General features: G+C 38.4%; 1 protein-coding gene across 3 annotated transcripts in view; it reads right to left on the bottom strand.

Moving 5' to 3' along the window:
* Positions 1-17122: 17122 nt before the first annotated feature.
* Positions 17123-20548, bottom strand: part of LOC103696980 (protein EXECUTER 1, chloroplastic) — a 32550-nt gene continuing 29124 nt past the window's right edge. For 2 of the 3 annotated variants that reach the window (XM_008778726.4, XM_008778725.4), the window contains exons 9-12: positions 19705-19779; positions 19535-19627; positions 19287-19426; positions 17137-17477 (exon numbers count right to left, since the gene is read on the bottom strand). In XM_008778726.4, coding sequence (XP_008776948.1) covers positions 19334-19426; positions 19535-19627; positions 19705-19779 — 261 coding nt within the window. In that variant the 3' untranslated portion in view covers positions 17137-17477; positions 19287-19333. Of the gene's footprint in view, positions 17478-19282; positions 19427-19534; positions 19628-19704; positions 19780-20548 lie in introns of all 3 variants that reach the window. The other variant, XR_602490.4, reaches the window with a different exon arrangement.

The raw sequence follows: 20548 nt of genomic DNA, 5'->3' as shown, positions 1-20548 counted from the left end.
AGGAAATTTTATTTGAAAAGAATTGATTTTGATCCATGACATGCTTGTTATGTTTTGCATATTTTGAATTATGTGTTTTCAATATTCAAATAGCAAAGATCTTTCCTAGATATAACTTGTAATGCTTCATGCCTATAAATTTTGATTGAAACATGTTATTACCAACAACAACATCATTTTGTTTTAATGAATATATTTTGAAAAATAAAAAAAAATTTATTTGAATTTGCAAATTAGGCAAAATGGATTGATTCTGACATATCTTTTATCTTGCCTAACATTAGTACATAATATCCTCCAATTTGTACCAAAATTCAATATGAATTACAAAGATTCTGGATGTGCTCTAATGTTCTTGAAATATGTGTCTTCAATCTTAATAATTTAAGATGAGCTACAATGTAGAAGATGCATATCTCAAATTATAATCCTGAAAGGCTCCTTGAAAATTTTTATGAAATTCAGAATCTGATGTTGTATAAAAGCTTAAACTTAATTTAAAAATGCCTCTATCATTGTATTTTTGTAACCTTCATTATATGCTTCAATGATTGCATCATTTTGGGGAATAACTCAATATGAATTTCTAGATAAAATTACAGCTTAAGAAAAATAGAATAATTCTGATGCCTTGATTGCTTGCCCTGATACGCATCTGAAACATATCATTTCTTATCTTCAAAGTGTACTAATATTGGTCTGAATGATGTGTCTTTTGATGATCTTGATTGCAAACAAATATTTTTTAATATATAATTTTATTTTGATATTGAAAAGATTTATTGTGCTTCATATATACATTGCTGAAAAACCTTGATTAAGAAATTGAGTTCTATAAATACATATACTTCAATGGTCATCTATATATTTTTTTCCTCTCCTACATTGTTAAAGACTTTCATCAAAATATATATGTATATATATTATTAAAAGAGTGAATGATCTCAAGTCTAGAAATATTTCAGCTCACTCAAATGATTCTTAAAAAAAAGAAAATGTAAATGCTTTTGAAAGAATTTGAGCTTCAAATGAATCATTTTCTGATTAATATTTCAGTACATTTTCTCAAAGATTAAGAGGAAGCATAACTTGTTCTTAAAAGATTAAAAAGAGTGATTGCTATAAATTTTGAATAACTCTAGATCACTCTACATTCTTGATATCATAAAGTTTCAGTTTTATTCACGTTTATCATTAAAATCTGAAATTCAACAAAAGAAAAGAAAGTTTAAAAGAAAATGCATCTTTTGAAGGGGAGCTTTAAATACTCAATCTCTTTATTGAAAATTATCTTCAAACTCTAAACTCTCAAATGGAATGATTAATTGAGGGGGAGAAAGAAAATTTCAGAGGGAGAGATCATATAGAACTCAATCATGTAAATTCACAACTAAAGATGAGAGAAAGAATACCAAATGTAAAGTGGTATTAAACTCTGTGCTTCATTGAATATCTTTTGAAAGTTGGATTTTCATCTGTACTTAATTGGTAAATCACTTGTTTTGAAAACTAAGTGAAAAGGATTCCATTTGTCTTAGTATTGGAAATTTACTTTGGAATCTACTAATGAGCTCTTATTGGCTTGCACTTTAGCGTTTCAATCATGAGCCAATTCATTTTAATTGATTTTGATGTTATGATCTTTAAAGGAGTAAAAGAAAGTCCTTAAGAGAGCTCTAAAAGAACTTTCAAAGCCTTGAATTTTATGTATCCTACACTACATAAATTCATGTTTTGGTATCTATGCCCCAATACTTTTATTTGGATTTTCATCCGTGCCTTTCTTTGAATATTATTCTTGATACTCCTTGAAATAACTTGAAAAAGATTCCATCTACACTTGATTTCAAAACTATCTTTGGAATCTACATTTAGAGATCACTTCTGGCTTACATTCTAAATATCTCATTCCTAAAGCCAAACACATAGAAATAAGATATCATTTTATTAGGGATCATGTGCAAAATGGAAACATATGAGCATATATGTACTGAAAAACAATTAGCTCACATATTCACAAAACCCTTGAGTGAAGATAGAGTCTGCACGCTAAGGAGGAAATTAGGCATATGTGATCCTTTTTATTGAAGAGATATAAAAGGGAGCAAGCAATCTCATGATACATTCCTCCCATTTCTAAAAACCCATGAAACATGAGTCAAACTTGTTATCTATAGATTCCTTACTCATGTATCATTGTCCCATAAAGAGTTTATAAGGATTGGAAGCAAGGAAAACATTTTAGAAGCAAAACGGAAGAGAAAAGAAAAATTCTGCACTTGGGTCAACCCAACCCAGAATAGGGTCGACCCAACGTTGAGTCGACCCAAGAAATTTCTTGAGTCGACCCAACGTCGGGACCCCACTGTTAAAAGGGGGACCCGTGAGCTATCTAGGGCACTGTTTACCCTTTGTCCTCTTCCGAAAACCCTATTTCCCACTCTCAATTAGAGTCTCCCTAGGCTGATCTTAGCATCTATATTTAGAGCCTAGGCTAGAAATCTAGTTCTCGTATGTATCTTGCCTTTTCTCATATATATCTTGCTTTTTCCCTTATGAATCTTGTCTTTCCCTTATATCTTTAAATCTTGATTGTGGAACATTGTACTTTTCATCATTTTGAGCATTAATATATGAAAATGTTCCTATTTTGATCAATGAAGTCTGAAGTTTGTTCTTTATTGCATCTTTTCCCATATATATGTTTTTGATGATAACAAAAAGGGGGAGAAGAGAAGGAAAGAGTATATAAAGGAGAAGAGAAGGAAAGAGTATATAAAAGAGAAGAGAAGGAAAGAGTATATAAAGGGAGAAGAGGAAAGAGTATATAAAGGAGAAGAGAAGGAAAGAGTATATAAAAGAGAAGAGAAGGAAAGAGTATATAAAGGGAGAAGAGGAAAGAGTATATAAAGGAGAAGAGAAGGAAAGAGTATATAAAAGAGAAGAGAAAGAAAGAGTATTACTTTTGTGAGAAAGAGTGAGTAAAGAAGTTATGAAAAGAAAAGAGAAATAAATGGGCAAACAAATTGAAAATCATATAAGAAAGCTTACATATCTAAGGGGGAGCAATTTGTAACAATGAAAATCATCAAATCAAAAATTTCTATCATAATTCAGAATTTGGCACATATAAATTCAGAATTTGGCACGCTCCTTTCTCACCTCGATACATAAGCTGAAACTCTTATTTTATCTCAAATTTTTGAAGTTTCATTGCTAATGAATTATAAATGGAAGGGGGAGCCATTCAAAAAAATCAAATTGGCAAATTTTGAATGATATAGGGGGAGATTTCACTTATATATATGAAAAGCTGAAATTCTGAAATTCAATCCCTTTTATAAACTGATTTTAAAGACAAGTATCAATAGGCTTATACTCTTTATTTTGTAATCATCAAAAAGGGGGAGATTGAGGATGATAGTGTTATTTTGATGATTAACAAGCAATTCTCTAGAGTATGCTATAAGTTAAAATTGATACTTCATTTATAAGTTCATTGCTCTCAGTACATTTGCTTAATTGGAAATATATATATGGTCTTGTTCATTTGGATGAAACTAACCTTGAGAATGCAGCAAAGTGTGGATTGAGTCGACCCATAGGTTGATTGGGTCGACCCCGGCATATCGAGGAATCATCTGGCACACTCCTGCAAAAACAGCACAAATGAACAGTGAGTTGGGTCGACCCAAGGTAAGCAAGAGTCGACCCAACCTCCAAAGAACCTCAAAATGCAAAGGAAGAATGCTCTCTGGATTTACTGAGAGGGTCGACCCAAGAAGAAGTTGAGTCGACCCAAGTAAACCTTGAGTCGACCCAAGAAAAGGTTGAGTCGACCCAAGTGAAGAAAGGCTGAAATTCAAGGCTCTGAATTTTCTGAAGCTGACCTTGGGTCGACCCAAAGAAAGGTTGGGTCGACCCAAGGCAACAGAAGGCTGAATTTCAAGTTTCTGTGTTTTCTGAGAGGGTCGACCCAAGAAATGGTTGAGTCGACCCAAGTGAAGGTTGGGTCGACCCAAGGACAGGTTGAGCCGACCCAAACACGGGCTGAACATAACGGCTAGTTGTGCAGAAATGCTTTTTGGACTTCCAACGGCTATAAACGGCTAGTTTCTTCAATCCAACGGTCAGAAAGGACTATTTGGAGGTTGGAGAAGTATTTAAGAGGGAGTATTCATCAGAGGAAGCAAGCTTTTGGGAAAATACATCAAGTGCATTCAAGAGAGAACCCTAGCAAGGCAAGCTTCATCCAAGGGCTTCATTCAAGAATCAAAGAAAGGGATTGAGCAGATTCAAAGAGGCATCAAGAGCTCCATCCTCCCTTGAAGAGTGAAGCATCCTTGACAAAGAAGAGCAAAGCCACTTCAAAGCGATAAATACTTTCTAACTCTTCTTTGTAGTTTATATTGTTTCATATGCTCATTTAGGAGTTTAAATCTTTTCTTTTCATTTGTTTGAATACTTTGTAAAGGTTCGTTGGTGAGCCCGCAAAACCAACAAAGGTTTTTGGTAAACCCGGAAAACCAAAGTTGTAAAGGTTCGTTGGTGAGCCCGCAAAACCAACAAGGTTTTTGGTGAACCCGGAAAACCAAAGTTGTATAGGTTCGTTGGTGATCCCGTAAAACCAACAAGGTTTTTGGATTGTGAGCCCGGAAAACAATCCAACTGTAATCCGCGAGATTATAGTGAATTCCCAAGGGTACGCTTGGGGAGTGGACGTAGGTGCTAAGGAGAGCACCGAACCACTATATATTGTTGTGTTTGGATTGTGTTTGTGCTTTCATTTTCTCTTGCTTTACTTTCTATTCTTGCATTAGTTTAACTCACTCAAATAACCTAAGAAAGCATCCATCGCATTTAACTAAGAAAGTTTTAAAAGCACTAAAATTTAGAAGAAACCAATTCACCCCCCCCCCCCTCTTGGATTGTCACCTTGGGCAACACTCTAGAACTTGCCTTACATATGAAACACCCTCCTAGGCGGCCCTGAGTTCTGCCCTTGGAACTGATGACTCGAACATGCACCGCCTTTCTGCCGCAATTAGCCTGGACTCGTAATCCCTGATTACAAAGGCAATACTCGTGCATCCTCCACCAGCTGACAGACTACCATCAAAGTTTATCTTAAGATGGCTAGGGGGTAGGGGCTCCTAGGATGTGATGACATACCGAGGCGCTATAGTAGCAGAGGGAGAGACACAGATGTTCCTAGCCAACCCAGATGAAATAATCATATAAGCCTCAGTGATCTAAGCGGCCTGACAGATAGCTTTATCAACCACAACCCTCAAGGGAGCTCTCTTGCTCTCGAAGACTCTGTCGTTCTTATCCAGCCGAATATGATAAGCCATAAGGCACTAGCAACATCTCAGCCAGCAAAACTCGGAGCCCGAATGGCAGACCTCATATGTAAATCCTCTGCAAACTCAGTGGACTCGATGATTCAAGTTGTTGCACAATATGCAAGAATCTCTTGGGAAATATGATGCCTCAAGATTCTTGGGTTGCATGATTCTCGCCAATGAGAAAAGTTTTTGAATAGTTGCACAATATGCTAGAATCTCTTAGCTAATATGATGCTCTATGATTCTTGGTCTGCATGATTGTAGGGAATGATTCTCGCCAATAATATATACATATTTGTTCTTTATTTCATTATTGTTCCTAGTTTATCTCATTATTTTTGGCTTGATTCACTTTGTGGTATCCTTGATTCGCACTAAATCTTTCCTCGGCTAGCTCCATTGCCTTGATTGCCTGCCTGAAGAGAAGGAAAAATGGGAAAGAAAGAGCTAGGAAAAGGAGACTAAACGGTCAAATGGAGCAGCAACTCAAAGAAGAAAGCATCAATCTAAAATGGTGTATAAGTATATGATGACCTAAAAGTAAAGGAAAAAACCATGTTGGCTGTAGCGATTAGCTGACTTAACGCCAACTTCAGTAGAGTTTTTCTCTTTATGGAGTTTGGCTCTTAAGGTGTGTTCTTTTAGACAGGATAGAGATTCCTAAGCTGGCATGTTTAGCCCTATTCAAGCCATTATACCAACGAATGAGCTGATGTCTACAGCTCATAAAGTTATCCCGAACCAGGTGAAAATTTGGTATTGAAAGAAAAACACAATCAAGAAGATCAAAAGCAAACATAACGGAAGTAAGAGCGGCAATGCTTAACCCTATTTAACCCGTTTAATTTATTTCAACTCGTTATAGTTTGGGTTAGATTACTTATTTAATAAAATTATCAGGTTAGGGTCCGATTTTTTGACTTATTTAATAAACAAGTCAGATTCAGATTGACAGATTTTTGATCTATCATGTATCCGAACCTGACCCGTATCTGGTCTGACCCCGACCCAGTTGCCACCCCTAGATGAAAGATATTAGACCATCCATGCATGTCATGTAAAAGAAACTTGTAATGAACAATACCATTGCATGGAATGGAAATTTCTCGATCGTGCCATTGTCAGTCCATGCATATCACACTCATCACGGATGAGACTGATGTGAGGGACATACATCCCTGAGATTTCGCATCTCCGATGATGCAAGGTATTGGAGAGCAAGGAGAAGGATTGAGAGTTGGAGGAAATTAAAGTGAGAGGCAGGATGAGCCTAAGCTCCATTCTGGATTGGAGAGAAACAGAAAGGAAAGGCTTAGGAAAGAGGGTTTGTATATTAAGAAGATCACCATCAAATGGACTGAGAAGGGGGACAGGGAAGCAGTGACATGAAAGGGCTGCTTGTCTATATAAGGGGAGAAGTGGAGAACGGGGATGAGAGAAGATACAGTGGAACGTCTGTTAAGGGTGTGAATGGTTGGTCTTTAATATAGAGAGACATGCATGGGTTACAAAATTAAATTTGGTCAACCCAAGACTGTATCAGTAACTGAATTTGAGAAAGATATGGTACAAAACTTAATTTGGATCAGAAAAACGTTCACTGCAAAATTAAATTAGGTATACCAAACTCTATCTTCAGAAACTGAATTCAAGAAACCAATGTTACAAAATTACATGGATCAGAGAAACATGCATTACAAAATTTCTGTCCTTAATAACCAAATTTACGAAGATAATGGGTTGAAAGGAACATGCGTTACAAAATTAAATTAGACATGACAAATTCGAGTAAGATATATTATAAAATTAAATTGAATCATGGAAACATGTGCTGCATAATTGTATTCAGCGTAGCAAACTTTGTCCTTAGTGATTAAATTCAAGTAACATAAGTTATGAAATTAAATTTGATTAGAGAAAATTGCCTTACAAAATTGAATTGGACATGCCGAAGTCTATCTCAACAATTGTATTCGAGAAGCATGAGTTACAAAATTCAATTGGATTAAAGAAACATGCATTAGGAGTACTGAGCTCTTATCATTAGTAAATGAACCAAGAAGTTTTGCTACATACTTGATTTCATTTTATCTAAAATATGCTATAGGATTAGCACACTCAAGAAACATGAAAGTAATTGGATGAGGACTTAAAACACTCAAGAAACATATGTTATAAAATTGAACTAGACTCAGACCACCATTGAGTACAAGGTTTCCTTATTAGGTGAAGTGGATGTAGGTGCTCTCGAATTCAACTATTGTCCAATACAAACCGAATCCTGTCACAATAGTTGAATCCAAGAACTTGTTTCTGTTGCAAAAGTAATTTCACTTTATTTAAAATGTATATGAGGGTTTTCTCTCTAAAAGTAGCATTGCAGAGTTAAAGGACTGAATAAACATGCATTTGAAATATATTGTGAAGAAGAGCTAGCATATATTCTTAATTTCGTTCAGACTATATTTTATGCCCAATATTACCTTCGCAGACCAAACCAGATGAGGGGGTCCCCATCTACATTGCCCTAACCATCCAAACAATTGGCTCATGTTGTATTCGGTAGGATTAATTAGGGCAAAGTTTGGGTCCTTGTCCTAGTTGGCTCATGTGTCGATCAGGAATAGGGCTAGGTCCTGATTCGAAAAGCTCAAATTTCTATATGCCCTCAAAATTATTTATCAGTGACATAGATTCAAAGTATAGTACATAAGATTTCTAAGAAATGTCTAGGCATGGCCAGGTTGGGTCTATGCAAAACAGAACCAAACTCTAAATTTTTATATAGTTAGATTAAGTTGGGCTAGGGTTAGGTAAATTTTAGTAGAGCTGAACCTGAAATCGAAAAATTACGTATGTCAGTTTTTGGATCCATGTCAGATATAAATGTACGGATTAGGTCCTGATCGAAGTATGGATTTATGCAGATTAGTGACAATGCTGATTTCACCAAGAGTGGCACAAAACTAGTTCAAATCCTGCCAAGGATATTCTTGATATTATTTAGGTTTAGATCCTGGGACTTTTCATCTATGTTCAAAAGGTTGCATTCATTATAGTTCCCACACACTGCATGCTAGAACAAATTTTCGAATATGACAAGCCTATATTATCATGAAGTCAAACTATAGATTGTGAACTAAAAATGCTACAAGTTGCATTAGCATATGACTGCACAACTTGCAACTACTTATGTTGAAAACTCTTATTTTATTGCTTATATTAATTATTGCTGTTCAATATGGAAAACATTTTATGACCAATCGAGACAAAGTAGTTCCTTAATCATATTATCTGCAGCTTTCATGCCTCATCCGTGACGTAGCAAATTGAAGTCAAGTGCCAACCCGAACTCAAGCCCACTCTTGGCTATCAGAGAGCAACACAATGCCATGCAAAGCTCGCACACGTCGACTGTGGACGGCCTATAGTAACAAGACTATTAACTATATATAAGCAAGTTATATTAGTTAGTTGTATGTGAGATGTATATAAGCTGTACATAGCCATTTTGTATGTGAACAAGCGTAGAATACATCTCTCTTTTTTTTTTTTTGGTACATAGAATACATCTCTCTCGCTAGGACTTTTGTTCCTCTTTCTCTACGACTCTCTCTCTCTCTCTCTCCCTCCTCTCCTTCTGTATTTACATGGTATCAGAGCCGCACAGATCTTGGAGCCGTTCTCGCTCGCTGCCTCAGTCTCTGAGATCCCTTTCTGGTGCAGACTGCTACAGCCACTATTACTGCAGTGTTCATCCGAGCGCTTCGGGGAGAATAGGCCTCTACGCCTTCTTCGGAGACTTGGACTCCGCCCCCGCATTGCTGGTGAATATTGGGGAGCGCGCCGCTTGCTGGTTGTGGACTTGGTGAAGCCTCGCTCGCTGCCTTCTTCCCAGCGGCTGCTTGGCCTTCCCATCGGCCTTCTTCTCTAGAGGAGATTTTGCGGCCGAAGCCGGCTTCTTCCCCGCAGGCTTCGGTTTCGGCTTTGCGACGGGAGCCTTGGGCTTGGCCGCGGCCGGGGACTTTGGCTTCGGCACTTCGGCTTAGGCTTGGGCTTCTTCCCCGCGGCCGATTTCATCTTCCCCATAGTCGCTCTTTCTGAGACTGGTTGCCGTGTGGTTCTTCGACTTCGCCATTTCTGAGACGACCGGAACGAGGCGGAGCTCTCACGGGGACAGATCTATCACCGAGGGCCTCCATGATTCCATCTTGAGTACGTTAGCTCTCATCCCCTCTCTCTTTCTCTCTGACTATGATGATGCCACATACAGCCACTGTGCCTTGCTATCCCCACCCTCCATCTTGAGTACGTTAGCTCCCATCCCTTTTCGCTCTGTGTCTCACTAAGACGATGTGACATACAACCATCATGCCTTAATATTCTCATCAAGCACAGATTATGGAGATTTGTCACTAGAGATAAGAAGGCTCCTAAAAAAGTTTCTGCAGAGTCTGATTCTAACTTTAAAGAACGATTGGAGGAGTGGGATAGTACACACTATAAGATTTTATCTTGGTTTATTAATACATCTGTTCCTTCTATTCAGACTCTTCTTCCAAAATTTCGAAATACCAAGCTCGCATGGGATTTCTTAGCAAATCGTTATAATTGTTTGAGTGAATTGGCTTGGAGTCAAGGATTCATCAGTTGCGTCAAGCAGCTGATTAATCTATTATTGACTTTCATTCACAGATTGGCAGTCTTTGGGATCGACTTTTCCAAGCCGATCCTAATTTTATAGATGAGGACTCTGCCAAAAAGTTTCCAAAATATAGGGATCGTCGGCAATTTATTTAGCTTATGATTGGTATTCAGGATAAATTTAAAAACACTGGGGCTTCTTTACTTCATCAATCTCCTCAACCGACTGTTGAGGTAGCTCTCATTGAGCTTATCTTTGAGGAGACTCGTGAGGCTATTCGTCGAGATGTCTCTACTGATATGGTTATGGCCACATCGGCTAGTATTTTATCCACTTCCTTTATTCCTTCTATTTTTTCTCCAATGGTTGCCGTTATCCCTTCGAAGTTAGATAGGAGAAAGCCTAGTAAATTTCAGAAGCAATGTTTCCATTATGACAAAATAGGCCATAAGATCTCAAAGTGCAGGAAAAAACAGACTGAGGAGAAAACAGCTTAGAAAGCCCAAGCGGCCTCGTCACACTGGTTTCTGGCTATTGCTTCTACTAGTATGTCAGTTTCTACATCTTCTTCTATACCCACTTCATCTATTACTATAGCTGATATTGAGGCAATAGTTCATCAAGTTCTATCTCGCATTGCCCTCTCTACTATCTCAGGTAAACCTTCTTCCCAGTTCATTGACTCCGCTTGTTGTAATTACATGATATTTAATCCCTCCTTAGTTCTCTTGAAAACAAACTTAAATCTTGCTCCTATTATTTACACTGCTAACGACTCTCATATGGTTGTTAGCCATGCAGGTTCTATCTCTACTTCTATTCTTTCCTTACCTAATACATACCTTATTATAAAATTATCTTTTAACTTACTATCTGTTGGTCAACTTGTGAAATATGGCCTTACAATAACTTTTACTAACAAAGGTTATGGAACATGACCTTACAACAGTCTATACTAGAGGTGGGCATTGAGCCGGGCCACCCATGGCCCGGTATGGCCCGGCACGAAGCGGGCCGTGCCCGCTTGCTACAGTAACGGGCCGTGCTAGGCACGGCTCATAAAAGAGGGCCGGACTGGGTTAAGGATTTCTGGCCCACGGGCAGAGCCCGGCACGGCCCATAAGGGCCTGGGCTAGCACGATTCGTGGGCCAAGCACGGCACGGCCCGCGGTCCATACTCCAATTTTTTTTCCCAAAATACCCCTCAAATTAGCCGTTTTATGGTTGTTGGGAGGGGCAAAATGGGTAAAAAGCCACAAATAGCCGTTATGGGCCAAAAGAATAGCCGTTATGGGCCACCCATAACGGCTATTTTTTTTGGACAGGCACGGCCCGTCTTGTGCCTGGCACGGCATGGCCCGCCACCCCACGGGCCTAGGGTCGTGCCGGGCTTAGCCTTTAGGTTAAGCGGGCCGTGCCAGGCACAACCAGTTTAGTAACAGGCCGGGCCAGACACGGCTCGTTTGGTCTGTGGCCCGGTGGGCCTGGGCCCGGCCCGGCCTGATGCCCATCTCTAGTCTATACTATCAATCAGCTACCTTCTCTCATGATCTCAAATAAAACACCATATGAGGTTTTTTATGAGAAGGTTTTTTGTTACTCTTTTCTAAAATTTTTTAGTTGTGTCTGTTTTGTTCTGCTTCCATCACATGAGCATACTAAACTTGAGCTACGCTCAAGTTTCAGTTGTTTTCTTAGTTATGGTATCGAACATAAAAGTTATCGTTGTTATGATCCTATAGCTAAGCGACTTCGTATATCCTGACATGTTCAATTTTGGGAACACAAAATGTTCACTAGCATCTCTCTGCTCTTTACAGGTCTTCCTCAGTATTCTCCTATCTTCAATAATCCCACTATTGATCTCTTCCCAGACTCCTTTTCTGTTGTAGGTGATGGGAGCTCATCAAGTAATCTCTCAACGTCCGACTCCACCAAGTCTAGATCGTCCACTGATCTGATCATTACAACTGGATCATCCAAGCCTATTCTCAGTACTACCCTTCGCCGCTCTAGTAGGATAAGATTCACCCCATCTCATCTTAGTGATTACCGCTGTTTTTATGCTCTTGCTACCCTCTATGAGACTCACAATTATTGCAAGGTCAGTTCTAATCCTCTTTGGCAGAAGGCCATATCCGATGAACTCCAAGCTCTTCATGATACTCATAAATGGGATCTAACTGACTTGCCTTCTGGAAAGATTGCAGTAGGATGCAAGTGGGTGTATAAGATTAAGACTCGTACTGACGATTTAGTGGAATGCTACAAGGATCGTCTTGTGGCTCGAGGATTCACATAGGAATATGATATTGATTATGATAAAATATTTGCTCCAGTAGCACGTTTTACCACTTTTCGTTCTTTACTTGCAGTTGTAGCCGTTAAGCGATGAAAGATGTATTAGATGGATGTTAAGAATGCTTTCCTCAATGATGATTTAGCTAAGTGTATCTACAACCTCCTACAGGTTTTGCTTATCCGTCTGGAAAGGTCTATCGTTTCGTATGACGCTCTATAGCCTTAAACAGTCTCCTCAAGCTTGGTTTTCTAAGTTCAGCTCAGTCCTGATGCAGCAGGGTTTCACTCCTAGTGCATATAATTTTGCATTTATCTTTACCGATCTAAGGATGATGTTGTTCTTCTTTTGCTATATGTGGATGATATAGTTATTACTGGAGATGACATCTCAGAGATTCATGCACTTTAGTAGTTTTTTGGACAGCAGTTCGAGATAAAGGATTTAGGGTCCCTCAGCTACTTTCTTGGTCTTGAGATAACATCCAGTTCAGATGGCTACTATATTTTTCAGGCTAAGTATGCTTCTGAGTTGCTGTCTCGTGTCGGATTGACAGATAGCAAGACTGTGGATAGTCCTCTGAAAATGAATGTTAAGCTTCTTCCCACTGATGGCGAACCATTGACAGATGCGACTTTGTATTGGCGGTTGGTTGGTAGTCTCAACTATCTGACTGTTACATATCCTGATATTTCTTATGCAATCATCCTGGTTAGTCAATTTATGCATGCACTATGCTCTACATACTATGCAGCAGTCGTACGTATCCTACGGTACATTAAGGGTACATCGTTCCATGGCTTTTATTTCTCAGCCCACTCCACTTTGGATATTCAGGCCAACTGTCTGCTTCTTACTTTTCCAAAAGATAAGGGAAGAACAAAATAAGAAACAATAACCAGTGGTAGAGCGACGATCTATAGGGTCGCCAACCTAATTAGTATCGAAATAGGCACAAAAGCTGGCCGAGAAGAGAGAGAGAAGGCACGAAAGCTGGCCGAGAAGAGAGGTCCTGCCATGGATAGTGCTATATAGAAGCTTTCTAAAGTTGTGATTTATGAATTCACCGTTGAGATCTGGGGAAGGGAAGGTTTTCCCTCCCCCGAACCTCCTCCCCTTCCAAGGGTTAGGAAATCCGAACCTCGTAAACTTAGGTTCAGAAACTTTCAGGATATCAGGGGATGGGATGGTTGTTCTCTCCCGGTGGTATCCTACCACTCCCATTTCAGATTTGGTTAGGGTTAAAAGTATTCACCGAGACTACACTAAGGAAGAAGTCAGCGAAAGTGAGCTCGTAACTAAGAAAGTCGGTATCAGAAACGAAGCCCTCTATAATAATCACATCCAGCAGTGCTTGGAACAGCTCACAAAATCCAAGCACTTCACCTACTTCATTGCCCCCAACCGTTTCCCGTACCTCTATTGAAACAGAATGGTTTCATGTTCTTTCATCGATTGGTTATTTCTCTCCGTTCGTATCTCTTTATCCAATTTCGGTCTCGATTAGTTCACAAGATTGAATGGCCAAGTCATTGAAAAGCCTAGATTTGATTGTTTTCCAAGAATGTTGAGCCGAGCCCAGGTAGGAAGCTCTCCAGAACAAACCGAAGCACCTGTACGACAGGAGGATGTGGACAGTATGCTGGCACGTATGCAGGCCCAACTGGAAGAAAAAGATCGCCAAATCGCTAATCTCAATGCCAAGATGGAACAGATACTGGCTATGATGCAGACCGTCATGCCTCAACGCCCGACGCCTCCATCCCCGGCGACCCAACAGAACAAGGTCATCAAAGCGTGTCTGGGGGATATGCCTATGATCCCCGAGTTTTGGTTAAAGCTTAAGACTGGCACCCTGGCCGGCATTCCTTATCCCCCTATCATGGTCATTCTATTGATCTATGATTCACCTCCGAATAATGAGTAGGTAGTTCGATCCTTTTGATTCTTATCTTCTCCTCATTAAGTACACTTCCTTAAGTAACGTACACTCCTTTGGTCTCGGGTTTCCACTACTTTCTTTTAGTTCAAACTGGGAAGAAGGCTTGCTTTTCGTTGATCTCTTACTGGTGAACCATCACTCGAACCGAAGGACTTGCCTTTTCGTTGAGCTAGGCCCGTAAACTCTTTTAGGAGTTCCAAAGACGACATAGATGACCGAGGGCCCTTCTAGATGGAGCCAGGTTAGGTCACTTCGATCGCTTAAGCCCTCACTGCTCTCACCCATATCTAAACCAATTCTTCTATTTAGAAGAGTGTGATCAATGTTATCAAAACAACCAACAATGTCTGCTTTGATAAATCGATCTACTGTCCCCCAACTATCAACATGCGCGAAGAAGGTAATGGGTCCTCCCCCCTTCCTAAAGCCATGAGAGTTGGTCAGAAAGACGTCCTCATAGACTATATTGAGGAGTAAGGAAAGGGCTTCCATGACAATGAGGTCCTTCTTGCATGGTGTTATAGGGCGCATGTGGCTGGGCTCAGAAGAAGCAGATTCGAAGAAAGATCACTCAAATAGGTCTTCCACCATTCCTTTAGTAACAAGTCCTAAGGTAAGCTCATGTTGATTCAGCCAAGTCAGTTTAGTAAGTTCCAGTTTCGTTGCATGGCGATCCTTCGATAGCAGGCTAGTTCAATTCTGTTGGAGTTGCAGTGGGACTCCTGTGGATAAATTGGCAACTGATTTGGAAAGATTGACCTTCTGGCCCAATTCAGCATATTGAGATAGATTATCACTTCATTCAGCATCATATCAAGCAAGGCACTCTTCAGTTTATGCATGTTGCTTCTGTGGATCAGATTGCTGACATTTTTATGAAGGCCCATCCACCGGAGCGTCATCATGATTTGGTTAACAATCTTAAGTTGGCATCTTCGCTACCATCTTGAGTTTGAGGAAGAATATTAGCGTATATAAGTTGTGTATGAGTTGTATTAGTTAGCTGTATATGAATTGTATATGAGCTGTATACATAGCTGTATATGAGCTGTGCATAGCTACCTTCAACTATAAAAGGTGGGCTATGATACCGTTTGTATGTGAACAAGTGTAGAATACATCTTTCTCTCCTTACGTCTCTCGTTCCTCTTTCTCTACAACTCTCTCTCTCTCTCCCTCCTCTCCTTCTGTATTTACAAGGACCCAAAAACAAGATCAAAGTACAATCTCCAACATTGAAATCTGTGCAAGCTAAGAACTAATTAGCAATCAAGACTCTAGCTTGAGAACAAAGATTGAAAGATATGAAAAGCTTCGGTTTTACATATGTACTTGTCTAGGTTGTCTTCAATCAGATGGTGACTGACCGAATCCGAAATGCCAATGAAGAAGCTAATCCGGTCATGGAAAAGTAAGTTCATGGATCAGATAGCTTCACTCAAGAAAGAAAACTAGGTTGAGATGGATGTTGAATTATAAGGGAGCAGTTTCATTATTGGAGTTTGTGACTTGATGAGTTTTGCTCTGCTAGTTATGAGGTTAAAAGAGAGGACAGAACAGCTATGGCTTTTCCCTCAAGAGAGAAATGAGATTACCCTGCAAAATTCATCAAAGATTACTGAAAGATACCGGATGCTCGAATTATGATTAACAATTTACCAATGCAAATGCAAATCATAGATGTTTCTGTCTAATAATGACAATGCACTTTAGCGATAACTGCAATGACCCAATATATACAAAGAAGGAAATACGCATGTATGTAATATACGCATGCATCCGCACATGTGTGTAACATCCAAAGATTTGAGGTGTTTCACTATATGCTGATTTGGTACGTATTACATGGAAATATTTTTTTCAAGAAACAAAACATTTTTTTCACCAAGATTTTTACTCTTAAATTCAGGTAAAATAAAGCTAATAAGCAATTAGGATTATCAGAAATCTCTTGGTATTTGGAAGTTACTAATTTGACCTAACCTGAAAAATTAGATTTTTGAACTTCTGGAAAATTGATCTTTTTTTTTTGAATGAAATCTGTTCTTTTTTAAAAAAAATTTTATTAAACTCAAACTGGGAGACAATCCCTTATTTAAATCTGATAAATTAAGTGAATGAAGTTATTTAAATAATCTTCAAATAAATAATATGTATCTTTAGTTGTCTGTAAAGCTGAATCCCAAGCTCATGTAGCTAATTTGACTAACCTAGTGAACTGCTCTATCACATCTGGCATATCATCCTACAAATAGTGGCCAATCACCATGAGCAAGGGAGAGGAACGAGTATTAAGGGTAGGTCTTTCGAAAGAGGGAACATGAGAAGCTTGGAGAAGAATACAGTGGAATTCCTTAGCGTGCATACTTCCATGATGGACGGGAAGTTGGAGGCTTTGGGTCCGGTGATTGTCAACGTGGCATTAGCAATAACGCAAATCAACATGGTTGAGGATTTGTAACTTTGGAGCGTATACCATTACATATGACTAGTATTTAGCACGTAATGCACTTGCGTGTCTTCAAAAGGCATTGTGATCTCAAAAACAAAGACCATTAGATGTCAATATCCATTCCTTCGTTAGTTTGTTTGACTCAAATTTTAGGGTCAAGGGTTCTATTCAAAACTAAAGTATGAGAGGCTTTAAAGGATCCCTAGCCAGTATTATAGGAATGATTATTGAGGAAGGAGATGTTTCGAAAGGTAGGAGCTATGAGGTTTGGTTGTGCAATCACTGAAGTTGGATAGCTAGTATTCTGTTGTTAGTCTCTAATGTGAAAAACCTAGCCAGCCAAATGGTGAATATGCCTGCCCTAAATAAGAAGCAATGGACTGGCTTGTATGTTAATTTTGTCATAGCAAACATTGTTTCTTGGTGACACTTGACATGGTTACAATTCTATTTAGGAAAATAATAATTGCATATGGAGACAATTGCACCTTCACGTATAGCTTGTAGGTTTAGTACATGTAACAAGTAAAAGTCATCATATATAGAAGCAAAATTTGCAAAGGTTAAGAGCATATACAACCATCATTTAGTTCTTCGGTTGACAATGTACATGGAAGTGGTATAGGAAAGAAAGGAAGACTTGATTTTGGGAAGCAAGGTGACAGATTTCGTAGTTCTTTTTTCTGATTCTGGTGGTGCTTGATTCTGCACGTACCGTCCAGTGAGCAATGTGCCGTGCAGCTTAGACAATCCACGCTTTCAATTTCTATACAGGCTTCATCAAATGTAGCCTGATTCATGGAATTATGAAACCACATGAAAATAAATATTAATCAACAAAGACAACCATCTGAGTTTGAGTCAAGAGCACTTTACTTCAACATGCAGAATATCGGCAGTATTAAATAACCATTAACAACCAGGCATCAAATTTAACACTGATCCACAAGATACTATTTGAATTAAATGTTTTAAGAAAAATCATGAGTTCCTGCATGGTAAATAAATAATGCACAAGCAAGCAAGCACAGCTCATGCAAGCTGCATGCTACAAATGCGCATGCATGCATGCATGCACACACACATACGCTCATTGCACACACGTGTGCATGCAGCATGTGCAGATACATGGCTGTACATATACATGTGTGCATACTAATATCATAACATGAAAGGCTTGGAGCCCAACCACATGGCTACTTTATGAAATCTTCAGAATTTTTTTTTTCCCTGCTATTCAGGCGTTAGCGGTTCCAGTGCTTCTATTTTTCTTCCTATTTGGGCATTATTACAGTCCCAGTGCTTCTCTATCTCAGTGATAACTCTCTATACTTGCTAAATTTAAATATTCAGCCCATGATGCTCATTCTGCTTGAACAAGCACCAGATGAGCACAAGCATATATAATCTTAACTACAACCATCAATCCCTTCCCCAACCAATGTTCCAACTCCATTTCACAACTTCCATTTATGATGTAAGTCTTTATCTCCTCTTCCTACAGATCCTTCTATATAAATTTGGTTACTCTCCTTAACAGGCCTCCAAGAGTCATTCTTTAGCAGTAATCCAATCTCCCATTGACCTCAATCGGTCAATCTCTACACTTCATCCAACATACAAATCCCTCAATTTGTCTTTGTTGATTCACCATATCTTTATCTTAATATTCTCATCATTGACAAATTCATCTCATTGGCTTCAGGCCTCTATTGTGCGATACGCCGAACCCTATCAATACATAACTTATTATAAAATCCATTCTGTTGGTCACATAACACCCCAAAAGGGCATCTTCACTCCACCCACCCAACTCTAGTTCTCTTAGAGATACTTTCATTGAACTCTATTATTTTATAATGTCTAATTCAAAAGGCCAACTAATTGTGGTATCTCTTGGTCAGCACTTTGAACAGAGCCTCAATTTTTTCTATTCCCAAACTTGCAGTGACTAAATTTTATATACCATAATCCAGCATTTAACAATGTCTTTTTTTCTTGACAACAACCTAATATCTGCAAATAAGATACACCATGACACATCCTTCTGAATACTGGCATTTAATTAATTTACAAGTATGCTTGGTGGCAATCCTTAGTCTAATGATGGAATTATAGGAACATACTTCTTGTCTTGTCACATTACTTTTACCTTTGACAACTGCTGCATCTTGAGATTACATGTCCTCAAAAATATCGAGGTATTGTATATGCATTACCTTTTATCCTTATTGAAGCCCATCAATTGATTAAGAGGGTAACTTTTTGACCTAGCAAAAATCTAAATTGGATAACTGAAACTGCACATAAGTCCAATTCCCTCATACTTTATGTGATTTGGTACATTAATTTTATCATTTTAGATGGGTATCAAAATATTTCTCCAATCATATGGTATTTTTCTGGCTTTCAAGGTTCCACAAGAAACTATCCACAATATTTAAGTGTTATAATTTGGATAATATTAAAAGCAAACCATTCTAATACAACTGACTTTTTTAACAACTGTAGAATATTTCTCACTTGATGTTAGAGAATGCATCCGCACCAAATGTTCTGAAAATATTTAAATGGAATACAGCAAAATATGGGTTACCTACATATCTGAAATGAGGTATCCTGATCACCTTCTGCATGCGGTAGCAATCTAATCTGGAAGCTTTAACCGATTAAAGAATAACAAGATATTATATCCTGATGTCCAATAAACAAATCCAATAACAGGGCCTCCTCTAATATACTGCACAAGTTCAATAATTGGTCACATAAGCAATTTGATGCTTGGAAAATGCTTTTTAAAGCAAGCCCAAAAATGAAACCAGAATCTATATATAAAGAAAAGAAGTACCTTTCCATCAAGAATGACAAGCTCGCCATCAACCCATCGAGGATTTCTGAACCCAGGATCAGCCAGCCTCCCTTGTCCCTTGTATCTAGCAACCTGGAGTAGTGATGATACTTAGGATCTACTTCAGTGTTATGCAGGATGAATATTCAAATTGTTAATAGGAAGAGTACCACTCCAAATTCTTCAGGAATTATCCCCTTATGAGGCAGCTGATATTGTTTGCCAATTTTAGCACGAAAGGTAACCTGTAAAAACCCATGAATTTCATATTTATGCAACTTGATAACTGTACAATTCCAAACACCAATATGAATCACAAGTGCCAACCTGTAAAACTGAGATATCCGTATATAACAACCAAGAATTTGCCCCCATAGTATTTTAGTACGAAATTTTATTCAAATAAGTTGAAATGTATTAAGATTATCATAAAAGTATTGGCTATTATCATAAAACGTGAGAAGGAACATATGGAACAGAATGCAATAAATTAATCCAACTGGATGCTACAGTAATATAGTACAAACTGACACTTATTATGAAACAAATCAGTAGGTTAGAATACATAAACAGCTCTTATTTTAAAATCAAAGGCCGAACACCTGAAGGAGGAAAGTATATAGAGCAAAATAATTACACCAGAGCCCAGATTCCTTAACAACTGGGACAGAAGTTTCAGAGGGTGAGGTGTTGATGTACCACTGCAAGGATACATGTTAATATGATCAATTAGAATTAAGATACAACAGAGATGACAACAGGGAGTATAAAAAGAAATGATGCTCCATCTTGACATGTTCCAGTGCTATGCTTCTAAAAATCTGTTCAATTGAGTTGCTTGTTCTTTCATTCAGAAAAACAGTCAATACCCACCAAAATTTCGGTTCAACTAAGAAATCTTATTTCGATCTCCCTTCATACATCCTCCAAAAAAATTATTTTTGCACTTACAAAAGTCCTTTTATGATACAATTCTTTAATCAACTAGAATACATGCCACAGAATATAACAGAT

Source organism: Phoenix dactylifera, unplaced genomic scaffold (assembly GCF_009389715.1).
Source record: "Phoenix dactylifera cultivar Barhee BC4 unplaced genomic scaffold, palm_55x_up_171113_PBpolish2nd_filt_p 000532F, whole genome shotgun sequence".
NCBI lineage: Eukaryota > Viridiplantae > Streptophyta > Magnoliopsida > Arecales > Arecaceae > Phoenix > Phoenix dactylifera.
This window is presented reverse-complemented; position numbering and strand designations above follow the sequence as displayed.